Here is a 25599-nt window from a genome sequence, read left to right as displayed (position 1 = left end):
TCCAAGGAGGTCTGTGCCAATTAACTGCCAGCTTTCAGACATCGTTCAAAGTATGCGGCCACCCGTTCAGGCCGTGTTACCATTGTGTGTTTTGGCCCCACTGCTTTGCCTGAAACTCTTTACGTTCATCCTTTAACAGCAGCAGTCTCTAAAATGGGGAAATAGAGGTCGAATACCACCTGGTTAGATCAGAGAGCTGCATAGTGTGGCAGGTCCCGGTTTGGCTGGTTAAAACCAGCCGTTTAGTTGCTGGCTGCCGGAGGAGGGTCAGGTTTAGCTGTGGTGGTACTGTGATGTCATGTGTTGACCTTAAAGAGGACCACCTGTGTTGTTCAACGCTAGGTCTATTTGGACAGTTGGAGCCACAGATGAACTGTGGTAACCAGCGGCTATGCTCACAGCTAGCCTCCTGTGCCGCAGTAGAGCAGCAGCACGCCCTTCAAAAACAATCTTAACAATTTGTATGACAGCAATTTAGTTATATTATTTTTTGGAAAAACTTGTAAATTAAGTCAGTTTGATGTAATTTATGTGAATGTGGACTGTGTGGTTCTTTGAACACTTTGCCTTAATTTCCATATTTTCCATTCAGAATTATGGTGTCTTAAGCAATGGTGCAGAAAAAAATTACAATAGATGACCACTTGTTTTTTCTTCCTTGTCAAAATCTGTTCATTTTATGATGGCCATTTTGTTGTGTAAGTTATAACTACAATACTTGTTTCATCATCAAACCGCTCCTGTTCCAATCTGAAGCTTCCAGATTTGCCTATTTTAATGTTTGTGCACTGGTTTAAGGTTGAATATGAGCGACTATTCTTCATGCTGCACTCTTTAAGGCAGAAATTCTGTTTTGTATTGATTCATGTGGTAAAGAAATCACACAAACGTAGTCAGTGGATCCTTTGACATCATCATGGTCACAAATGCTACTGGTTAAAAATAAATAACAGTCACACTTGTCTTGCATTACTGTCATCGCTGTGGCGCGTGTGTGTATGCGTTTCTGGGCAGTACACTGTGTGCGTGTGCATGCGTGCGTGTGCTGATCTGTGGGAGCTTGTTGAGCTCTCTATGGTGCCAGTGGCCTCTGCTTTTAAAAGCATGTTTGACAAATGCACGGCTTCTGATGTGGCTTCATGTGATACTGCTGCTGCTCCAACTCAGACTGTGTTCTAATTTAGCCCAGTGAAAATCTCTCTCTCTCTCACACTCACACACACACACACACACACACACACACAGAAACTCTCACAACACCGCAGTGTAAAGTCTCCAGTATACTTCAAAATAATGATAATCAAAATAGAAAAGACATGTTTCACAACTCCATCTTGGTGATTTTGTAATTGTTTATGCAGAGCTCCTCACTGAACAAGTTATTTGTTGGAGTTTTCTATTTTCCGCTATGCCTCTAGCAGCAATCGGTCACCGTATTGAACCTGTGGTTGTCACATTTGTTTTTGACTCGAACTGTAGATGACTTGATGTTGATGTCTGGGAATCATCTTAATTACAAGGAGGTAATGTTTCTGAGGGCATTTGTTTGACCTTTACCAGGATAACTCAAGAAGTAATGAGCAGATTTAACAAAATTTGGTTGAACAGATTGATGATGATCTGGAAAATACATGACTTGATTTTGGAGGTAATCTGGAATGTATTCTGGAACTGAGATCTATCCGGTTAAGTGTGATTGTAACACGTCATGTGATTTTCAACTTCCGGGTCCAAACAAAAAAAGGCACGCTGTCATTAACATTGATAACTGCACTGAGACGCTCTGATCAGGCTGCACTTAAAACGTTGCACACGGACAACAGCATTAACATCGCAACATAAAACTCTTTGTATATTGTGCCTAAAACACTCCTGGATATATTAACTGGGTTTTTAGAGGTTGATGTTGAGGTCGTTTCTCTGTTATTTTCAGTGGGAGTTGCTGTGAGCTGCGATCGCTTCCTGTTCATGTCGTTCGGGGGGTGGGGGGGAGTGAACTTTATACTTTAACATCCTGCTTATTGTAATAATTTTTTTATTAACAGACATATATTCTACCTGTACATAATAAAATATATAAAGTAAAAGAAAAAAGTTTTATTAAGTGTTCTTACCTTAAACAGACGAATGCGGTTAACGGAGGTGGAGGTGGAGAACGGAGGGACGGAGGTTTGCGCATACTGTAAACACAAACTAAACTTAAACTGTAGATCCTTAAAAGGATCATACAGACGTAAATTTAATTGTAAACTTGCAGGTCTTTGCACCCGGAAACAGATTTATCACGTGGCCATGTGAAGATCCTTATTTATGCATAGTTGGATACACTGGAACAAGTTCTTTCCAAATTTGCATAAATGGCGGTGGCTTAGTTAGGGCGCTTTTGCATAGGTGGCGCTCTTTATGTTAAGAACGCGATATTATATGTGGCGATATTCATTTGGCCATATCTCAGTGCGCCCCCTATGGAGTTCAGTGAAACTTGTTTTATTATGTTCCTCTACATCTCTGCTATTCATGATAAAGATATGAAGAAGGCTTTTTGCCTCATTAACCCTCCTTGTGGGTTAATGAGGCAAAACGCCTTACTGATATCTTTTTGCAAAATGAGGAAGGCTTATTCAGGGCGTAGGCCCTGGGAGGGTCCCGAATGTAGCCCAAAATGCCAAAAGTTGTGACTTGAAGCGCCACCTATAGGCGGCGCTCTCAGTTAGCCTTGAAAAATATAAAAATCCACATTTTGACTATGTCACTGTTTTGGCCCCTTTAACGCCTACCCTAAAAGGGCCGTAATTTTCCGCCCGAAGCGCTCTTTGGATTAAAAAAAAAAATACAATATATCTTCCTCTAAAAAAAAAAAAAAAAAAAAAAAAACTTCACTGGCCTACTGAAACATGATATATCACCATCCATTTGAAAGTTACAGATTTTGGCTCTTAAAGCATGTTTAACAAAGATCTGTGCTTAGCTGCTGTTTCCTTATGGTGACACTCAGATTAGTTTGTGTTCTGCACTCCAGTTAAAACAGCTCTTCTTACAGGATATATCACACAGTGTGATCACATGTTCTTTCTGCTGTTTTTCTTTTGTCCTGTGAACTTGTATGCCACAGATTCGATGTGGAATATTTGTATTTTTTATGTCAGGAATTTTTGGACTCTGTCTGTGAAGGACTCGTCCGCTTCTCCAAGGTCAAAAGCTCAGAATCTTAGAAATGGCTTGAAAAAAAAAAAAAAAAAGAAAATCTGGCGTTTGTGCACTAACGGACTAGAAACTGGTATCTTGTCATGGCCGCCATTTTGGGTTTGCTGCAACAAAAAAGCCTTTTGAAGTCTTTGTTTATGACCATTTGCAGCTCTGCAGGAAGAATCCCGCTGATGCACCTTTGCCTACATTTAGCCAACAGTTGCTGCTGTTTTTATGTTAGTATTTGATGAAAGGTTTGTTTGACTTTTTTTTTTTTTTTTTTTTTTTTGCTTCAATCCCATGTTACCTTTTGTACAGTCATAAAAGATTGCACTTATTTCCATACAGTATGTCAAGGATGATGGTTCAAAGCCCAGTTACTCCTGTCCACCATTACTGTGAGGCTGTAAACATAAAATCACTCTGTAAATGTAAACGCGCCTCATCAGCTTCAACAGTTTTCAGACTGCGTAGGTTTGGTAACCGTACTTGCTTGATTTTGGGAGCGAAGCTCAGATTGTGCATCCTGATCACACTGAGAATCACCTTCTGGTGTGTGAGAACAGACTGCCGTCTCAGAGGCAGCACTCCCGTTTAGACGGAGCCACGCACACATTCAGCCACATCTAACTTGGAGCCTCAAGGAAATGAGAGGAGAATTGAATGACCCATTAGTACCTAATTCTGGTAGGGAAAAGGGGGGAGGCAGCTGAAGGGTGAAGAGGGGATGGTGGAAATGAGAGAGAGAGAGAGAGAGAGAGAGAGAGAGAGAGAGAGGTAGTCTGTCTGTCTGTGTCTCTGTCTGTCTGTGTCTGCCTCTGTCTGTCTGTGGGAGGGATCTGAAGGTTACTCAGCTTTCTTTGCCAGGCCCTCCTGGCCTGACTGTTGCCTTTGAGAGGAGGCCAAGAGCCACACACACACACACACAGAAATGTTCCAAGTCGTTCTGGTTTGTTGCAGCCAGTTTTGCGTGCACACCTTTGTGTTGTTAACCGACTTCAGAGTAAAAGCAGGAAACCTAGATTTTGCTGCTGGTGACGGTACACAATGTGCTGCGCCGCATCTGAACATATGGCTCATGTTCTTTATTGCAAGAGAAGAGCATTTTTGCAGGTGTGCAAGATGTGCTGACCCTCAGAAAAGAGATGTAACTGAGAAGGTACCTACTGGAGGACGCATGGCCATGTTGAGACTCAAAACATCCCAGTTTAACAGTTTTGTACACATTGTCTCAGGGCTGGTATGATTTAATTCACTGTAAAAACTAAATAAATAAATCATCAAATATGATTTTTTGTTTTTAGAAATATGAAATCAGTACCATTAATTATTGGCAACTTTTACATGTTGTATGTGCACCTTTATGTTTAACATGACAATACAGATTATAACTAATGATATTTGTATAGTCTAATTTAGAAGAGTGAAATAAATAAAAATGAAAAAGCCTATTTAAATCAATAAAAGTCCATTTAAATCATATTTTTTTTACCAGCCCTGCATTATCCAGCTCTGATGTTCTGGCTATTGCAGATCACAGCCAACATCATTTCGACCATTTCAGGGGTTGAAATACATTTTTTAACCTACTTGCACTGGTGCTAGTAACAAAAAAAAAAATTACTTGCACCAAAAAAAAGTTACTTGCACAACAAAAGTTGGTCATATCAACCTTAAAACTCCTCCTCTGATGTGTCAGACTCTTTCTCTCTGGGTAGAATTTGAGGGCAGAGCAGCAGCAGCGGCAGACAGTTTTTTTTTTTTTCACGTGGGCGTGCGAACAATTCATCTGAAGATTTTATTTATTAACTACACAGATGTATAATAAAACAAATGGTGACTGGTTTATAACACAATTATGACAGTTTGAGGGGAGAGACGGCAAGGAACCGCAGCGGCAGCCAGTTTTTTTTCATGTGCGCGCGAACTAATCGTCCCGAAGATAATTTTATTAACTACACAGATGTATAATAAAACAAATGGTGACTGGTTTATAACACAATGTTGACAGAGTTTAAGGGGAGGGAGAGCGAGTAACCGCAGTGGCAACCAGTTTTTTTTTTGTTTTGTTTTTTTTCTTTTCATTGTTTACATGTGTGCACGTGAACGGGACAGGAGGTCCTCAAACTGGAGCTCCTGCAGCTCGTTATTTGCTGCAGCTCCTGCAGCTCCAGTTATTTGTTGCAGCTCCAAATAATGAAACTCCCCGAATTGGGAACATCTCATGAGGATGTTGTGAACGCAGGGACGGCGCCACTGGCGACGTTTGTCAGCTTTCCACAACAAATGGAGCACAGCAACTCGCTCCGTGTGTGAGAGTCATAAAACGCAGGGAAGACAAAGACAACACACTGGAAATTTTTTTTTTTCCTTATTTATTCCTTTATTGGTTCATTCTACTGGTGCTTATAGTTGATAAAACTTGGATAAAGTAACTTGCGCTAGTGAAGTATAAAATTATGTGCACTGCTCGAATAGTACGTGTGCAAACTACCACATGCACATACTATTTTGACCCCTGCATTTTATGCAGGTACAATAAATTTGTGTGTGTGTGAGATTTCCTCTTTTTTTTTTTTTTTTTTTAATATTCATACATGTTTTGTTTGTTCTTTTTATCGCGTGTATCCCACACATGCGGCACTATTGTTTTCTGCACAGTGGAGCTGCATTCTGGTTACAGAAAAGTGTTGAGTGAGTCACGGTGGATGGCCCCAGACTTTTCTGCTGTTAATTGCCGCACCAAGTATTTCTGTTTAGAAATTGCTTTTAAAACAACCAAAAGCCTTGAAATTAAAGTTCTCATGCAAAATCTTTCTTGACAAAGTTGAAACCAGAATCTGAAAATGTGAAGATCCTAGTTTCATTGTAGTATCATTGGTATAGAGGACAGATTTTACTCAACTATCGTTAAATTCCAAGTATGGAAAAAAACAGCTGTCACTGCAGCAGAAATGGACATGCTGCTCGGTGTCTGTTTGAAGTGTACGTTGGCCGAGTCAGACTCTTATGAAGCATTGCTTCATATCGCTTTGATTCTAGTAGAGTCAAGAGAGCTATCTGTGACATAACGTTATCGTCTCTTAAATAAAAATAAACGCTATCTTAAGAAATTAATGTAATCCAATGATGAATAAACGCTGCCTCATCAGAGGGAGTGTGAAGTTTAAATAGGAGGTGGTGAGAGCCAATCAGATTGTATCATGTGACATGTTTGAACCAGTGTATGTGAGAAAAGAGCAGCTCTGGGATCAGATCTCAGACACAAAATGTGAACAGCTGACCTGTGGGATCCCTGAGATAGACTGGCGTCCTGTCTAGGGTCTGCCCCACTTCTTGCTCAATGATCGCTGGGACAGGCTGTAGCTCCCCTCTGACCCTTAATTGGAATAAGTGGGTATAGAAAATGAATGAATGAATGACCTGTGGCAAGGAAAGGTATCATCCTCTTAAATGCAAAGATTCCTCAAATTATTTTAGAATAGTTAAAATTCAAGTTTTTAAGAACTATCAGTTATAACACCTATGTTTCTTTCAAGTAGCATTTCTAAGGTTTTCTATCTTGTTTTGGAACATTTATAATAAATTTGATTAGATTAGATAGAACTTTATTGATCCCTTGGGAAGACTCCCTCAGGGAAATTGAGGTTCCAGCAGCATTGTATACCAGCACACAGGGAAAGAAGCACACAGATCATCAAAAGTGAAAGTAAAAAAGAAAAACGGTTTCCAAATAAAATATAAATATAAGTACCAGACATAGTGGTTTGCTGGCTCCTACTGTTCCTCTCATTCTCTACCTCTGTCTTCCTGTTACTCCACCTCCTCCTGAGTGAGGAGTTGTACTAGCTTGTTGCCTGTGGGGATCCATGGGTAGTGTTTATTAAAAAAGTAGCTGATATTTTTCAAGGGTGGTAATAAATTTTAAAGTTTCTATGAGTTGGAATGGCGTGCAGTCCAGAATGCAATTAGAACCTTAGACCTCAACAGTTTTTAGAAGAGGAACTATCTTAATCTATTTATAAATTGTTTATGTTCTTGTTATTGCCACACTACTATTATTATTTTATTTTATTATTAAATCTATTTTGTCATTTGATTTTAAAATGGACCACAATGGAAATGAGTGTTTTCACTTTCTTGTCATGCACGTATTTACAATTATATTATGTATGTGCATTAAGCTTACTAAAGAAAATCACACACACATGCACGCACACACATACACAGATGCCACTTCGCTTTTAATATGTAGATTTACTGCCCCTATCAACATCTATTGTTCAGTTTTGTTAGCTAATATCCGTAGTTCCTCCAAAAATTGTCCTATTAACGTTTGGTTTTGGCTGAGTTCATCCTGGACCCAAAATACATAAGCATATCAAACAGCAAATGTCAGCTCTCCACAGTTTCTCCGTGATCAAAGCCATTTGGCTTTTTATATTTATCTATCTGTATATTTATAGACAGTGATGCCGGTAACGCGTTACTAAGTAACGCGTTACTAAGTAACGCGTTACTCTAATCTGACCACTTTTTTCAGTAATGAGTAATCTAATGCATTAATCTTTCCATATCAGTAATCAGATTAAAGTTACTTCACTGTGCGTTACTGTTATTTTTGCATTGTGAGTCGATAGCAGCATTAAACTTTGTCCATGGGCAGGAGGTCGGGGTTCGACTGAACTGCCCACTTTAAGCGACCTGTGAGCTTTTCATCCGCGGGTTTCTGCAGAAGCTACGACTCGTCCTCACCTCTTAAAGCGCGGTGACAACAGCACACCTGCACTGAGCTTTACAAAGACATTTTTATGCTTTTTTTTCTCCTTGATTTAGAATTCTGAGCTGAGCCGCTCCGTATCTGCTGCTAAAAACAGCTGATCCTCCGCGACGCGTCAACAACTAACACTATTTTCCACTCAAATGCACCTAAACTCTCTTTCTGAGGACCACATGATGTGAAAACGCAATAAAACTTTCTTACCTGTAAATCTGGTCATATTTTCTGCATAAAAAATGGTATCCATTCTTTGTGCTCAAACGCCAAAGCAGGGGCAAATCCAGGTGGAATGGGGGGCGTGGGGCAAGGATGTGCTCCCCTACCCCCCACAACACCCCTAGATTAAAGGTCCAGTTTTGAAGACTTTTTTACTACAACTACTACTTATAATAATAATAATTTCAACAAGTAAAATGTTTAGAGAAAATTTAAATGTTAGAAAAATGTTATAAAGAATTTAGCAGTTACATTTATAAACAATGTAGGTTAGAAATTGCAAGTTTTACCATTACAGTGCTGTTAACAGTTAAATATGAGGTCAAGAAAGAGGTCTTTATTTTACTTTTTATAAAACAAGTATTTATTTTCATTGAAGTCAAGAAAGGGTGACTATAAAGTGAGTTTTGGCAAAACAAATATCACTGTCGTGTTGAGGTGGCAGAGGGTTGTTGTCGGCAGCTGGGGAAAGTAACTAAAAAAGTAACTAGTAATCTAACTTAGTTACTTTTACAATTGAGTAATCAGTAAAGTAACTAAGTTACCTTTTCAAGGAGTAATCAGTAATTGGATTACTTTTTCAAACTAACTGTGGCAACACTGTTTATAGATAGATAGATAGATATACACACACGCTTTGCCATTCAGTGGCACAGCGTGTCTAAACGTTTTGACTGCTAGTGTGGTTTGTGACATATTGGTTGTTTTTGAGAAGAAGGATGAGCCTTCAGGGGAAGACTGTTGAATTAATCACATCCAGCTGCTTTTGAAAGGTGTCTGTTAAGTATATCACAAAGTATATCACACAGATCTGACTGGAAACATCACAGTGCGTGCTCACACATGCACAAAGACACTTTTTTTCTTTAGCGTCAGTTGAAGTTGCTGAAAATATCTCAGGCTTTACAGCTTCGCAGTCACTTTCATATTGCTGTCTTTGTTTTCCAGTCATATTCGTGAGCAGTGTTCTGACAGAAGTGTTGTTCATACTCTAATCAAAGGACACATTTTGTCTGTTCGTTCCACACTGTGATACAGTAAATGGCTTTATTTAGGTCTTTCAGGGCCTTGAGCTTCATTGTGAAATGTGGCCCCTGCAAACACACAGTACCACCAAGAACCATAGTACGTACTGTTCAATAATGCAGGACATTATTGATCAGACTTTACAGAGGCCACAGCTGTGTGTGAAGGGTCTTACAGAGGGAATTCTGCTCCAACTTCAAAGCCCTTAACCGGATTCAGGCTGAAACATTTTTACCTCACCCATGGAGATTTTGTTTTGGCAGTTGGTTGGTTTGTCAGCAGGATTACCGAGATACAATTTAACTGTCTTTTCCCAAACATAGAACGTTCATCCTAATCAAGAAAACAAACTATCAGATTTTGATGTTGCAGAAGAACAGAATAATTGTTTTCTGGTTCTGGTGGCCGTGGCCATATGCTAAATAACTTGTATGACTGAACCTATTAAAGGCAGCCAGTGTTTCTGAATATGTGGTTGGAGATGCTGCCCACAATGTTATGTTGTTCCAACTGGAAAGTGTACTTTCTTAAATCTTTAGTTCCAAGGTCCCCAGCTTTAGCTTGTACCACAACCATGGAAGAGTAAAACCCTGATAGTCAAAATAAGTCAGCTGTGTCGGAGAGCTTTATAATAAAGTAGTTTTTATGTTTAAACCAGATCAAAAAAAAAAAAATACACCTCTCCTGGAATACGAGGTCTGTTAGAAAAGTATCCGACCTTTTTATTTTTTCAAAAACCTGATGGATTTGAATCACGTGTGCTTGCATGAGTCAACCTTGAACCTTCGTGCGCATGCGTGATTTTTTTTTCACAACTGTCGGTTGCGTCATTTGCTTGAAAGCAGCCTTTGTGTGAGGATGGGTGGAGTCTCTCGTCGTTTTTTTATTTGCAAGGAAATGGTGGAACGACTGGAGCAGCGCGACTGCATCAAATTTTGCCAGAAACTGGGCGACAGCCAGGTGGAAACCATTCGGATTATTCAGACCGCTTTTGGTGACGATCCTCTGGGCATCACACAGATTAAGGAGCAGTACAACCGGTTTAAAGATGGCCCCACAACGGTGTAGAGCACACCGTGCTCCGGGCGGCCATCGACATGCTGAAATGACCAGATCCAAAGTGAATGCTGTGGTGATGTGGGACCGTTGTGTGACTATCTGAGAAATTGCGGAAGAGGTGGCCATCAGCACTTTTTTTTTTGTCACATTCCACTATGACAGACGATTTTGCCATGAAAAGAGTTGCAGTGAAATTCATGCCAATGGCTTTGGCATGAAGCTGATGGCGCAGCAAAAGTGCCTTCATGTTGAAGCCTCACAAGACATGTTGTGACATGCCCACCTCGTCCACCATTCAGAAGATTCAGATGGCTTTCGGTGGCTTTTCAGTCGTGTGACTATCCGAGAAATTGTGGACGAGCTGGGCATGTCACAACATGCACCACCGTTGTGCGGCCGTCTTTAAACCGGTTGTACCGCTCCTTAATTTGTGTGATGCCCAGAGGATCGTCACCGAAAGCCGTCTGAATAATCCGAATGGTTTGCACCTGGCTGTCGCCCAGTTTATGGCAAAATTTGATGCAGTCGCGCTGCTCCAGTCGTTCCGACAATTTCCTTGCAAAGAAAAAACGAGACTCCACCCAACCTCACACAAAGGCTGCTTACAAGCAAATGACGCAACCGACAGGCGTGAAAAAATCATGCATGCACACGAAGGTTCAAGGTTTGCTCATGCAAGCACACGTGATTCAAATCCATCTGGTTTTTGAAAAAATAAAAGGTCAGATAGTTTTCTAACAGACCTCGTACACTATGTTGTGAATCTGGAAAAAATAGAAATGGGAGGACATGTTGTAAATTTTTTTTTAAAACCTTGCATTAAATGTCATTTTACTAATAATGAGCAGGAAAAAATGTTGACCCATGTTTGGAATGGATGCCATTGCATTTTACAGCAGATTCCACATAAAGGCACAGCGCTCAGTTTTTAGTGAAATGTTTAATAATTTAAAGTGAGATGTTTTACCACCCACCAAAAGGTGCATATGTATTTTCCTTTTTGGAGTTTTGAGTCGAACCTGGAATAAAACCAATACATTAACAAAGTTCCAGGCAGGGCATTTAAAGCCATGTGGGTTTTTTGGGGGCGAGGGGGTGTTCTTGGCAGCACTGTGCGTTCTATACATCCTTCAATTCAGTTAAATGTCAAAATGAAACCTGATTTACATTCCTGATTTTCTTTGTGTTGCAGGAGTTGAAGGCACTGCTGAGTGCTCATGTGGGAGGAACCACTTCACATGCGCAGTCAGTGCATTCGGCGAGTGTACGTGCATTCCGGCTCAGTGGCAGTGTGACGGCGACAACGACTGCGGGGACCACAGCGACGAGGATGGATGCAGTTAGTTCACATTATTTTTTTGATCTTCCGAACCTGCTCCATTTCATTCTCATGCATGTTTATGGAAAAAAAAACAAAAAAAAAACTACATTTATTAATGAGTGAATGGAAAGAAACTAATCTGTGGCTATTCTAATTATTAACCAAATATTGTCAAATTTGACTTTTCAACTTTTTGATATTAGGTTTTGGTTTAGCCTGTTGACAAATTTTTGAAGAGGTCTGCTTGTGCACACAAAATGAATCTGTGCATTCAGAAATCTGTTCAGTGTGCTGAACAGATTTCACAGCTGTCCATAAGTGTGCATTCTAAAACACTACCAAGTCACTATAGCTAACGGTTAATCAACTTTTGCCCAGTATGCACCACATTATCAGAGTATCAGAAGACTCATGGCCCAGCAGACTGCTCAGTACTAAGGAGACATGTACCAAAATCATGGCGCTAATATTTTCCTTTAAAATCTGTCCTTTTCCTGAATAAGCACCAGAAAGTGAGTACCAGGAGACCGTAATCATGTTCATGAATGTACTGTGCATGTGTGTAAAGGTTTGAGACACACATTGATGTTTGATTTGACTTCAACATGTGATACTCCAGGATCAATGTGTTTTAAACGTAAGCCCGTGTCCTTGACTGAACGTTTCTTTAGCAACACAAGTGAAAGCACCCAAACTTTCCTCTGAAAATGCCCTGTACAGATGTCAGTGTGTGGGGGGGCAGGGAGTCGCCGACGCTGACATAATTTCTCCTTGTAGGGGGCATGCTGTGTGGTGATTAGACCACATTGAGTGAAGCCTTGTTTTTTTCCAGCTCATTTCTCAAGTTCCCCAATCATCTGCATTTTTGCTCCTTCTAAAGTATGTGTATTAAGTCGGTTTGCTGTAAGTCAGCTATTTCAAAACCAGTTCAACAAAATCTGTCTGATCTAAACTGGTGTAACTGCTGTCATGTTGTTTAAAGTTGGTTAAAACTGTGCTTCTTGGTTTTGTTATTAATACCCAATTATTTTGAATTTAGCCAGAATAAATTGAACTTAATTTACTTTATTGGTTTTTGAGTTTTTAAAAGATAGTAGTAGTCATAGTAGTAGTAGAAGTAATAATAATATATCTAAATTGAAAGTGATTCAGTGTGTTTGAAAAATTTTAAAAGTTTAAAAACCGTTGAGAGCATATCAGTAGTGTAGAGTGGTTTAAAAACAAACAATTTACATGAAAGCCTGACATTGCCAGTAAACAAAATTTTGCACCCGCCCCCCCTTAAAAAAACAAAACAAAAAAACAAACAAAAAATAAGAATCAAAAGTATTTTGCCAGTCAACCAGTTGATTAATCAGTGGATACTTTCAGCAGTTACCTCAGAACAGTGGCATACGTTGTTGCAGCAATTAATTCAGTGATCTTCTTACCATAAATGCTTCCTGTTTTGATGCCTTTGAACAAGCAGTAATTCTTCACTCTTCCATTAATGTGTCACTGTCTTTGGCACCCTTGGCAGGTTTTTCTAACTTTATGACTTTGCCGGCATGTCCTCAGGCGGACCTTTCCTGCGTAAATACGTTCTACAATAAGAAATATCTATAACTTGACCCATATGGATCCCATCATCACCCTGTGAAACAGTGAATGGGTCAGTGGTGCAGGCGGGGTAGTGTTTCTGTTACAGAAGCAGAACTATGTTCTGCTTGGTGTTTGCCCTGTTTGGAGGGGGAGGCGGGGGAGGCGGGGGGGGGGGGGGGGATATTCACTGTTCCTTTTACACTTTTGTGTTTCATTGTGAAATGCCAAAGTGAGGGGAGCTTTATTTTTTGTCCTTTTTCTTCCCCGTTCACAGACGGAGAATTAGATGCCTTTTTGTCTGGAGTCTCCTTAGCCTATTTGAGAGGCGTGTGTGTGCTGATATTCTTTGTCCATCAGTCTTCCTCTGTCACATTAAGCTCATTAAGGGTTGGCCGAGGGGATGCTAAGCGTTATTGATCCCCGGCTGGTAGAATGTCCAGTGAGTCTGATTGCCACATATTGATTTGCAGTCTGTTACTTATTTAATCAGACACATGCAAGCAGCTGACAGATATCAGAGTATCTTACCGGACCTCGCTAATCCATTAGTTCTGTCTGATCGATCCTCTGCTCCAGTTCTCTGCAGACGGAATCTCGTCCTCTTGGATTCACTCCGGTCAATCTCTTAATTGTGGAACTCATATCAGAGATTCATGATTTTTTTTTTTTTTTTTTTTGTAGATGCATCTAAATTCTTCACTGTAAACCCTTCAGTGATTAGTCCGATAAAACTACTGTCCTCCTGCTACTTAGCGCCTTCAGCGTCATGCAAATGTTAGCTGTATTATGACTTGCACATGGCAGTGGTTAAAAATGTTTATGTAATGTTTTTTTTTGTTTTGTTTTCCTTTTAAAGTTGAAAGCATGAATCTCAGAAGTAGTCACTTGTACATAGTCAGTAATTAAATTAATTAGCTTTGTACAAAACCTGAATAACAAGTGTATCAAATCAATTTTATTTATATAGCGCCAAATCACAACAAACAGTCGCCCCAAGGCGCTTTATATTGTAAGGCAAAAGCCATACAATAATTACAGAAAAACCCCAACGGTCAAAACGACTCCTATGAGCAAACACTTGGCGACAGTGGGAAGGAAAACTCCCTTTTAACAGGAAGAAACCTCCAGCAGAACCAGGCTCAGGGAGGGGCAGTCTTCTGCTGGGACTGGTTGGGGCTGAGGGGAGAGAATCAGGAAAAAGACATGCAGTGGAAGAGAGCAGAGATCAATCACCAATGATTAAAAGCAGAGTGGTGCATACAGAGCAAAAAGAGGTGAATAAAAAGAAACACTGGGTGCATCATGGGAAACCCCCCAGCAGTCTAAGTCTATAGCAGCATAACTAAGGGATGGTTCAGGGTCACCTGATCCAACCCTAACTATAAGCTTTTTCAAAAAGGAAAGTTTTAAGCCTAATCGGGAGAGAGGGTGTCTGTCTCCCTAATCCGAATTGGGAGCTGGTTCCACAGGAGAGGAGCCTGAAAGCAGAAGGCTCTGCCTCCCATTCTACTCTTACAAACCCTAGGAACTACAAGTAAGCCTGCAGTCTGAGAGCGAAGCGCTCTATTGGGGTGATATGGTACTATTAGGTCCCTAAGATAAGATGGGACCTGATTATTCAAAACCTTATAAGTAAGATGAAGAATTTTAAATTCTATTCTGGAATTAACAGGGAGCCAATGAAGAGAAGCCAATATGGGTGAAATTCATTGATGTCAATAGTCCACAGTAAAAAGGTCCCATTGTACATGTATACAAAAACTGCAGGCAGATCTCATTGAGGACCTGCTTGTGTGTGCGTGTATATGCCTCTGAGTGAATAGTCCACGTCTATGTGAAGTCTTGCCACTTTTTGTATCAAGGTGACATTTGGTACCCAGGAGCTCGGAGTCGAGCCGCTGCTCCTCCACATCGAAAGGAGTCAGTTGAGGTGGCTCGGGCATCTTTTCCGGATGCCCCCTGCACGCCTCACTGGAGAGGTGTTCCACGCATGTCCCATTGGGAGGAGGCCCCGGGGAAGACCCAGGACACGCTGGAGGGACTACATCTCTCGGCTGGCTTGGGAACGCCTTGGGGTTCCCCCGCAGGAGCTGGGGGAGGTGTGTGTGGATTGGGAGGTCTGGGCGGCTTTGCTTGAGCTGCTGCCCTCACGACCCGACTCCAGATAAAGCGGAAGAAAATGGATGGATGGATGGGCTTCTCAGTCGGACCTTGGACAAGTTGAACCTTTTGTTTGGGCATGTTTTGCTTCTAATTCTGCCCAACAGGGGGCAGAGTCACTGAAACCTTGTGTGATATCTTGATACAGACTTTGTTTACAAAAACGTGAAACACAAGATCACCTCAGTAAGACCTTGAATATCACCTTTGTTGAAATGAGTGAAATAGTTTAGGGGGGGAAAAAACTTTTTGTGTGTGTGTAAGAGATAAAACTGAAGCCCGCGTGACCCATCTCAAGTCAGGAGATTTGTAAAACCACAGAGGGAAATTTTGTTACATTTTTTGCTTAAAACACAGTCAGTAATTTAATTTATGAAGGAAACATGTGAGTAGATGATGAGAGAGTAACTTCCATGTCTTGGCAGAAAGGAAAATGTCACTGTGGGAAGGAAGCATCACAATGACAACACACATGAAACAATTCCTCATTGTGGCGCTGTAATTTGTGGCATTCTGTCTTTGAACTCATACAGATTATGTACTTTTTTCAATTTAACAATTTGTAGCACAACTCGAGTATCATGTGATTCTGTGTTTGTGGGATAGAAGCCTGCTTTTGCAGTCATGTTGTAGGACCACATCTTCCATGTGGATAAACAAAAATGTCAATACAAAAATAGTGACCCCCAAGAATGTTAACTATTCAGCTTTAGGGTAGACACTTTGTTTTTTGGATGTGAGGTTGTGGTTGTAATGGCACGGGGTGGGTATGTCTTTGATCCTATAGGCATGAACCATACACGTTAAGATACTGGCACGCATGGCATGCATCTCTGTCATGGCTGTTGATGGAAGAAAGCCACAATTGAACAGACGTTTGGGAGCAAAATAATGTGCTCATGTTAATGAAGAGGGTCCGCAAAGCTACAGGAATTTGTGAGATCCAGAAGAACTGGGATATCCAGGCTGTACTTCACGAGTGAAGATATTGGCATTGCAAATATCTTTGCTGTCATTTACGAGATAAATATCATCCCAACAGACTGGAAGAAAGGAATTTGTAGGTCTCTTGAAAGGGAAGGATTGGATTTCAACGGGTACAGGTGTACTATACAACTCTTCATGCCAGGCGAAGTATTGTACTCACAAGGGTCATTCTCCTTGGAGTTCAGTGCTAGCTGCTTGCTGCTCAGAGATCTCAGCAGTCTGGTTTCATATCGAAAAGGTCAACTGTTGACCACATCCTGGCTCCCTCCGCAAGTACTCATTGAATGAATATATAAATATCAGTGTGGCTTCTTCTCTTGATCAGGCTGCTCTATGGCAGATCTTCAAAATTTGTGGACTCCAAAATGAGTTGCTGGATATTGTAGTTGGTTTATACACAGGCGCTTTGAGTGCTAGAGAGTGTGAAGACAACCTCTGCCTTCTCAGTGACTTCTGGCAGTCATCAAGGATTATTTTTGGCTCTTACTTTGTTCAGTGCTTGCACACAGTGCCAGATACAGCCAAGAAGTGTAACTTTGGTGCTTTTGTCAGTGAGGAAAAGTTCAGTGACCTTGACTTGTGGATGATGCTGTGAACACTGGAATTTATGGATCCCTGAGTGAGACACTTGAGAAGCTGAGTGACAAGTCTGAATGTCTGGGTTTGTATTTATTCTTGATTAACACTGAGGGCCTGTCCACACAGAGATGAGTTTAGGCGTATCTGCAAAAGTTTTGTATCATATCGGCATTTCATCCCCACGGAACTGGTGTTTCTGGAGGCCAGAAACTGTACTTTTGGAAAACCAGTCTGAGTGGATGAATCTCAAAATGGCGCCTTTGCAGTTTCATATGTACAACCAATATGCAACTTTTGTGTCGTGATGATGTCAAAGCTCTGCCTCTCTAACCTCAGCCGGCTGCAAGACATCATGTAACGAACAAGAAAAAAATTTTTTTAATGAATTTTCTCACAGAGCATAATGGAGGATATGGTGTTGTTAACAGGGTAATTTAACATGCTTTTTTTGTCTTTGTGGATCCTTAATGGTGTCAAGCAACCCAGTCTAGTCGATGATTCAAGCTTCTCTACTATCCTTAATGGGATTCATTTTCATTGCTAGCAGAACACTAAAGAGACACAGAATGGCTCTGGTGAATAAAGGGACTGCTGTGACACTAATAAAAACAAATTCAGCTCTTAAAGACTTTCAGTGCTTAAAATAAGTTACTATTTCTTCCTGGTGGCCAGACAAGTGGTGGCGTCCTCCAGTTTGGGGTGAGAAATGCACCCGGAACAGCCAGCTCCTCTGTTGCACTCCAGTTGTGGCCACTAGCATAAACAGCAAAAATCAAGAGGAAAAACATGCGCAGAGCCACTTCAAAAACAACTCCACCCTGCATTTATTCATAAGCAATTTCAACAATAAGGCATTAAAATATTTCCAGACGTCTTCTTCCAAAACAATGGTGTCGTATGTGGATAACAGTTTTCAGCAGGCTGTGATGATGAATCCGGCTGAAAGGTCACAAGAAGTCAAATTAAAAGATTTAAAATTTACTCAGTGTGCCTCTTTGTAAAGTTCTCTCTTCTACTGCTACATTGTAAGTTGGTGGGCTTGTTTACAGTGTGTCAGCTTAATGTACATGCTTCTTCCCCATTTTTGTGTGGGACAATTACAGCACCACACACAGGCTTAGCATATACAGTGAGGAAAATAAGTATTTGAACACCCTGAGGTTTTGCAAGTTCTCCCACTTAGAAATCATGGAGGAAATTTTCATCTTAGGTGCATGTCCACTGTGAGAGACATAATCTAAAAAAAAAAAAAAAAATCCGGAAATCACAATGTATGATTTTTTTAAATAATTTATTTATATGTTACTGCTGCAAATAAGTATTTGAACACCTGTGAAAATCAATGTTAATATTTGGTACAGTCGCCTTTGTTTGCAATTAGAGGTAAAACGTTTCCTGTAGTTTTTCACCAGGTTTGCACACACTGCAGCAGGGATTTTGGTCCATTCCTCCACACAGAACTTGCAAAATTGCAGGGTGTTCAAATACTTATTTTCCTCACTGTATATGACAGCGATTTCAGTCGTTTCAGCGGTACGCAGATATTTCTTGAAATGTTGCCGTGTTTACAGGCCACTTTTTCACATCTTCTTATCTTATCCATTTCCATGTGGACAAGGCCTGAGATTCAGGCTTTCAATGACTTCCTGGACTCAGTCATCAGACATCATGTCTGTATGTGGTGAAAGTGTCAATCTCAATGAATGACTCACTTATGTGAGCAGTGACATTTATCTCTGAGTTCAAGAGATGTCAGGGCGGAGCTTATGTATTCATCAGGTCATTGGGCAAAGGTGTTTTAGAGATGCACATAAAGAGTTCAAGGCTGCCTAATCATGATAAATCAGCATATTTTTTAATTTCTTTTTTATTATTTATGTCATTAGCATGGCTAAAGTAATTACAACTTATAATTGCAACAATTAGCATCTTTCTTTGCTAATAATAATGTAAAAAAAAAATAAGTTGCTTCTAATATATTATCTTAGTTTTTGTGATTTTGTGGTAAGACATTTAGAAACAGTTCTGTCAATATTTTCAAAGTGGTTATGGGTGAAACTTTTTCCCTTACATTTGTATGAGCAGCTGTCCCTCAGGACTGCTTCATGATTTGCAGACATGTAGATTGTGATTGAAGACATCATGACACTCACATAGCTTTTGAGCGTTGCTCACTTTGTTGTGTACCAGGCCATTTTTGAACTATTGTGGACAGTTGTAGAGTGATGCACATACATCATGTTCTAAAGGTTGGTTAGAAGAGGTGTGTGTGTGTGTGTATCCCACAAGCATTTGAGTTCCCTAGTAGTCATTATATATCCAGTTGCATTAATGCAAGGCATAAAGCAATATCCTCAAAGTGACAATATCAGGTGTGTGAGTGTGAGAGGGAGAGAAAAGCCTTTATGAGCAAAGGCTAAGTGTGTTAAGCTTCCCAAAGACCTCGCCTCAGTCCTTTTGAAAATATGTGGATCATCTTTAAAAGTTGGGTAGCCTAAGGCTTTGTGAATGATGAATGAGTTTTATTCACACGGTAAACTGCGGGTAGACGTGGCCTTGGGGGACACTACATGTAAGATTTGAAAGGAACTAAAGTGACAAACAAGCTCATTTCAAGGTGCATGTAAGTGAATAACCACACACATATTGAGCGAGATGAAGAGAGGAGTATGAATGATTTTGTATGAATGTAGCATCAACTGTATTCATACTAAAGCCTTTCTACAGGGTTAAGTAGACATGTGGCCATTTTATTTAAGGTTTAAAATATAACTGTCAAGCAATCAGAAAACAGCTTTCTGTCATTTGTTACATTTCTGTGTAGTAACTATCACAGATGCCATTTACTCCATCCATCACTCAACTGTCTCCCTTGGTCTTTTGTTCATACAAGGGTAAATTCATAGAAACATCTTTTTGCAGTGTTGTGTGAAGGTATGACCGTGATGTTTAATTAATGTAACCATTGTGAAATAATCCCTAAAGTTTACCGATTTAGTACATTTCTGTACAAAAACTATCCATTGTCTGTCTCACTGACAATAGAATCAGTTATCAGTCCTGCATCATCTAACTATTATAGTCCTTTTAATTTAGTGAGTTGTGAGAAGGCATTTTTTATTGTTTTCGAGTTATGTAGCAACAGATTATTGGGGATGGACTTTATCTTTAGATCTCATATTCACTCACTGACTCACTACATTTTACAGAGTACAAAAGCCAAGAGATAAATTTTAAAAATATAAAAATTCCTTTCCACCTCTCCTTTTTTGCTTGGGGTCACCATAGCAGATCGGCTGATGATATGGCACAGGTTTTACACCGGATGTCCTTCATGGGTACGGTTGGTTTTGAAATGGAAGCCTTCTGTGAAGAAACTACACTGACCACTTGAACATGCTACCTAGTAAAGCTAAAATGGGCAATAAATTCAAACAAACTCAATATTTGTCTTTCTTGTAATATTGTCTCTTCTTTGGATGATGGTGATTCAAATATCTGAAAAGCTTTTTTAACCCTCTGGGGTCGACGCCGTCATATACGACTGCTAAGACCAAGCTTTACTAAATCATAAATAACTTTTTAATGATGTGAGATAGAAACTTACTTTTCAGCAAAAAAAAAAAAAAAAAAAAGTTAACTCTGCAGACTTTCGAGCCAGCCACCGGCCATCTTTGTAGTCCTCATAGAAGTTGTGTGATGATGTGCGCAACGTGAGTGTCCAATCAGAATTGGTTCACCGTCACATGGTTTTCCAAAATGCAATCGTAGGGCAGATTTACCGCACGTGAAAAGCCATTTGAATAGCCCCCTGGGTGCTCCAATGAGTACATACTATTAGTACATACTCAGTGTGCCCTGCGCCATTACGCACAGTGATCAGTGAAAGCAGGAGCGCACGAAGAGCCTCTGATGACAATCTCATGTGCTCAGAGTGTGTAACTATCAGGATTGCTCCACTAGTTTTCATGTGAATGTTACTGGATAACTCTGTTGCTTTCTCTGTGTAAAGCACTGTTTACCACTGTTTTGTATATATTGTTCAAAATGTGCATTTGTGTTTGTTTGAACCTTTTTGTTGTACAGTATTTCACACAAGATCTCAAATTACCTTTATAAAGTGTCAAAACAGTTGTTTATTATAGTTTGCTGCATGCTTTGAATAAATGTGTGTGGAAAATTATTTTTCACTTTATTTTTTCCTTGCCTATTTTTGACTGTAAACCTTGATTACACTTATAAAACACAACAAAAACATATATTTTCTGAAAGCACAGGTTGTCCTGAAAAAAAGAGACATAAAACTTGATTGTGGGATCCAGGGAGAGCTGTTAACAGCAATAATAAAACATTTATGCCAGGCAAGTGAACTGTCCAAAAAATGCCCTCGGACCCCAGAGGGTTAATCCAACACGTGGGCTTCCTCATATGCAAGTGATTGATCAGTAATTATCTCCCTACAATAGACTGGGGGCCTCTCCAAGGTATACCCCAAATGGAATCAGTGGGTTTGGGAAATGGCTGGATTATCTGTTTTATTGTAGATGCATTTGTAGATATTAAATCAAGTATAGATGGTGTGTTCCAATCGCTTTAAATAAATATGCTTTATACACATTTGTGTCACTTATTTTAAGTCACAACAAACAAGTGGAAAATTTATTTAAACTGTCTTTTAATCTGTCAAAATTTGATTTAAGATGGTTTTAAATGACTAAATATGCCTGCACAAAGGCTCGAATGGGCTCTTAAGCAGTTGAAGTTGTTTGAAACAGAGCACCAGTTTTTGAAGTGGTTGAATATCTGCGATCCATCGGTTTCCTGAGGCAGTCATTGATTCTAAGTCTTATCAACAGGTATAATCTGACACCAAACTATAAATCATTTCAGCTCCAGAGTCAACTCCAGTAGGACAGCTCAACACAGAGCTGTATGATCAACGCGATTATCACATTTCATCCTGACACATTTGGGGAGCACTTTACAATTTTAAAACTAACCAAAGACATCAGCAAAACATTTTAAAGTGGCTGTGTTAAATGATATTAATGAGCCGCAGTGCATTTAAAAAAAAACACAAGTGACCATTTGATATAGACAAAGGAAAAGTGGCCAACTCCTCACTGCTCACTCATCGCACATCTCAAGGACAGACCAATAATTTGCTGTGATGGAATTTAATGAAAGCATAACTCAGACACTTCATCAAATTAATATCAGCTCCCTTTACACTGATGCAGCTGTTGGAGTAGAGGGTGTCGGGTGGCTTGCGGTCTTTTATTGTTTGATCACGGGCCAAATGTGTGAGCTGTGAGAGATTCTAACCAGACGTGCGACTGTGTTATTAGTCTTCTATATGATTGTATTCTTGGCTGTAATATTCACGGTCTTAAACTGGGATCAGGAAGGTTGTGTGCTTCCTTTTTGGTTCTTGTGGAAATGGCATTAAGGTTCAGATGTGCTGGAAAAGGAGAACAAAAATGTTTTTGGCCCCCTCCCTTCATCTTCATGGTCAGTAACTGTAAATAAACGTGTAACATCCCTCTTTATAATCCACTTTTTGTGTCACGGAAGCTGTTGTATCAGAGTGTGAGTTACTCTCTTTTACAGCATGTTGATCTTCATGCCTCAGTCACACGGCAAAAGTTAAAGGATAAAAAGTCAAAAATTGTCAAGAAAAGTAGAGGAAAGCTCCTGCACTTGTCCCATCACCGAAAGCCTGCAAATCAAGCAAACTCAAACATAACTTAAAATAAAAAGGAAAAAGAAGCGAATGTCGATTTCGGCACTTTAAACTAAATCAAAACAAATAATTCACGATGATGTGACCAAAAACAGGTATAAAACCGAGCGCAGCCAGCCTCGTCCACATTTCCACAGTACTTGCATTCATTCCTAACTAAGTCTCACCCAGAATGACAGAAATCTTGAGGATTTTTTTTTTTTTTTTTTGAGTATCGTGTATTAGTATTTTTGTAATCCTTCTTCAGTATTCATGAACAGTTTTGTGACCCTGATACCTTAGAGAAATTTGTACAAAAATGTTATGGTTTCTATTTCAGACGTTGATTTGAGCCCCAGCATTTTCACAAGGAAAACTGCTTCATTTGTTATTGAGCGAACCTGGGAACACACAAACCAACAAACACCTCAAAATGTTGATTGCGGAAACCATAGTGTTAAAATTAAAATAAGACCAATGTTGAAACTTGTCCCTTGACCAGTTTGGTAACATAGTGCCCTGATTTCAAAAGTCCAAACTCTGAATGGTTCTCAGAAGCACATGAGTATAAACACACTGACATCAAATGGCAGAAATAAAAAGGTACCCCCCTCTGTTCTTTAATCTATCACTCGATAGCTTCAGCCAATGAGAGAGCGGCTGTGACCACAGGACTTCAGCTGATCTGAAAGCAGAAGCAAAGAAGATTAGGACCCCATTCCCTTGTTCGCTACATGTTGCTTTCTTTCTTCATCCCCTCGCTCTGTATCTCCCTCTGTCCTTGCATTCCTCCCGGACAGAAGTCCTCCGTCTCTCTGCCCTTGGACCGTATGACACCTGCATATCAGCTAAATGAATTTTTACTCGAGGCGTTCTCATTTATTTTTCCCCTCATGTGGCTGAATTTTTGACCGCTCTACTTTCTGTCTGCCAGGATTTGACCATCGTCGTTCGTGTTCAGATGCATTAGCATAATCCATTTCCTCCCTTTCTGACTTCTTTGCCCATCGCGAGTTCTTTCTTCTCCTCCGCCTACATACAAAAAAAATTGACCTCCCTTTACATCCGTGCTCAATGAGTGCGAGGAAAACATTTGTTCAAAGAGAAAAGGCCATGATTCAGGAGACAGAAAGAAGGGAAAAAGAATAGATACACAAAGAACTCATCTGTTTGGGGGTTTGATTTATCATCTAAATCTTGAATAAGCTTGATTAAGTGGCTTTAAAAATCTTACAGCATGTCGTTAATCCAAAGGACGACAAAGCTGTGAGGAAAACAAAACAATGTCTCCTATGCTGCTTATCCTATTGACATTATCCAAAATTCTGGAAACCCAAGTTGTTGATCAGACAAACGGGTTTGATACAGCAGCTTCCAAAATTAACAGAATAATTTGATATACACAAAATGTATTTATATATATCTAACATACAAAATCTTTTTTATCTACACAGGTACAGCCTGGCTAAGAAAAACACCTGAACATTTAATTACCCCTCCGATTCCAGCTATGCCTGTACTCGCCTTGACAGATCTCCAGGGATCAATAATGTCTAATTATTGTTGGTTAGTAAAGTGTCTGGTATCTCAGTTGTAAGCTCTGGATTACTTTAGTGTATTATTTTGTTGGTAGATGAAAGGACGTGTTGTCAGAGAAACAGTTTTCATTCAGCTTGGAATAAACTGTCAAATAATGTTAATTGGTCTATTTGCTATCCTTCAGTTTTTTTTTTCCCATGAAGTAAGCCTGTGGGTTGTGTGTGGATGACAGCTACTCCATTCATTCACTCTGTCAGTTTTGGTCAGAGTCATGGTAACAAGCAAATGTTTTGACATTTATCTGTCATGTGTCCAGATATACGAGTTCTGTGTCTGCAGGGCATTAATGCTGGAAAATAAAGTCCACTTCATCAAATTAAGTACAAATTAAATGTGAGTGCAATTAAGAGTATTGTTGCATCATGTTTCTTAAACTATCAATTGCATTTATATAATAATACTTTAGATGATAATTGCAGTGTTTCACAATGTTCTGGCTTTTGTTGGAATGTTGAGGTCATTTGCAAAACTATACATTTGTGGAAAGTGCATACTTTAACAAATCGGGAAAATGGGTGACTCCATTTTCCTGGACACCACCATGGTGGCAGTCTTGGATGTTTAAAAATAGTGGCTTAAAATTGGAATTTTCAATATCTTGATTCCAGTAGGTGAATTCACATTTTCAGATCCAAGGAATCCAGTGGTGCTACTTGCAAAAATGTATATGTGACCAAAGTCTCATTTATGGATGGCTATAATATTGGGAATGTACTGAAGCAATTCAAATGATCTATAGTGTTGTAGATTTTTTTATTTAAGTAATCTAACCTTTATTTATCCAGGTTAGTCCCATTGAGCTCAAGACCTCTTTTACAAGGGAAACTTGGACAATTATAAAGTCTTTAGACACCAAACTATAGATTTTTGTTCTGAGCTGTAACTTTATTGATGATACTTGTATGTTGTTGTAGTTTATAAAATTAAGTAAAGATGAACATGTGAAATCATTACAACCTTGAAGTGGAAAGAAACTATGCACAGTAGACTGCAGATCACTAGTTCATATCTATAGAATATGGAAATCTCTAATTCATGTACTAGTTCATTCAGTCCCAGTGTACCTTCTGAATGAAATAGAATTATTCTGGACAGTCGCACATAGGGAGAGCAAATTAGGACCCTTATTTGGAAATTAGTCACAAACCACCTTTATTCTCGCTCGTACAAGTGAATAAATTGTATTTAATTGCTGTTTTGCACAAATTTGTGTAAGTATCGCAACTTTACATCACATTCTATCTGACAGAGATGCTCAAAACACTACAAACTCATCACATTCACACACACATTTCTCCAGGTAAAACTGGAATTGTGACAGGAAGACCATCTGGCATTTAAAAAAAAAAAATGTGTGCCATATTCCAATATGGACCTGTGCTG

The 25599-nt window shown here is 39.7% G+C and overlaps 1 protein-coding gene across 2 annotated transcripts in view; it reads left to right on the top strand.

The window, feature by feature from the left end:
• lrp4 (low density lipoprotein receptor-related protein 4) overlaps window positions 1-25599 on the top strand; it is a 353204-nt gene that overhangs the window by 160346 nt on the left and 167259 nt on the right. For both annotated transcript variants that reach the window (XM_034195478.1, XM_034195486.1), the window contains exon 2: window positions 11460-11606. In XM_034195478.1, coding sequence (XP_034051369.1) covers window positions 11460-11606 — 147 coding nt within the window. The remainder of the gene's footprint in view (window positions 1-11459; window positions 11607-25599) is intronic.

The sequence above is a fragment of the Thalassophryne amazonica genome, chromosome 2 (assembly GCF_902500255.1).
Source record: "Thalassophryne amazonica chromosome 2, fThaAma1.1, whole genome shotgun sequence".
Taxonomy (NCBI): domain Eukaryota; kingdom Metazoa; phylum Chordata; class Actinopteri; order Batrachoidiformes; family Batrachoididae; genus Thalassophryne; species Thalassophryne amazonica.
Note: the sequence above shows the minus strand (reverse complement) of the source record. Positions and strands in the feature narration are given on the sequence as shown.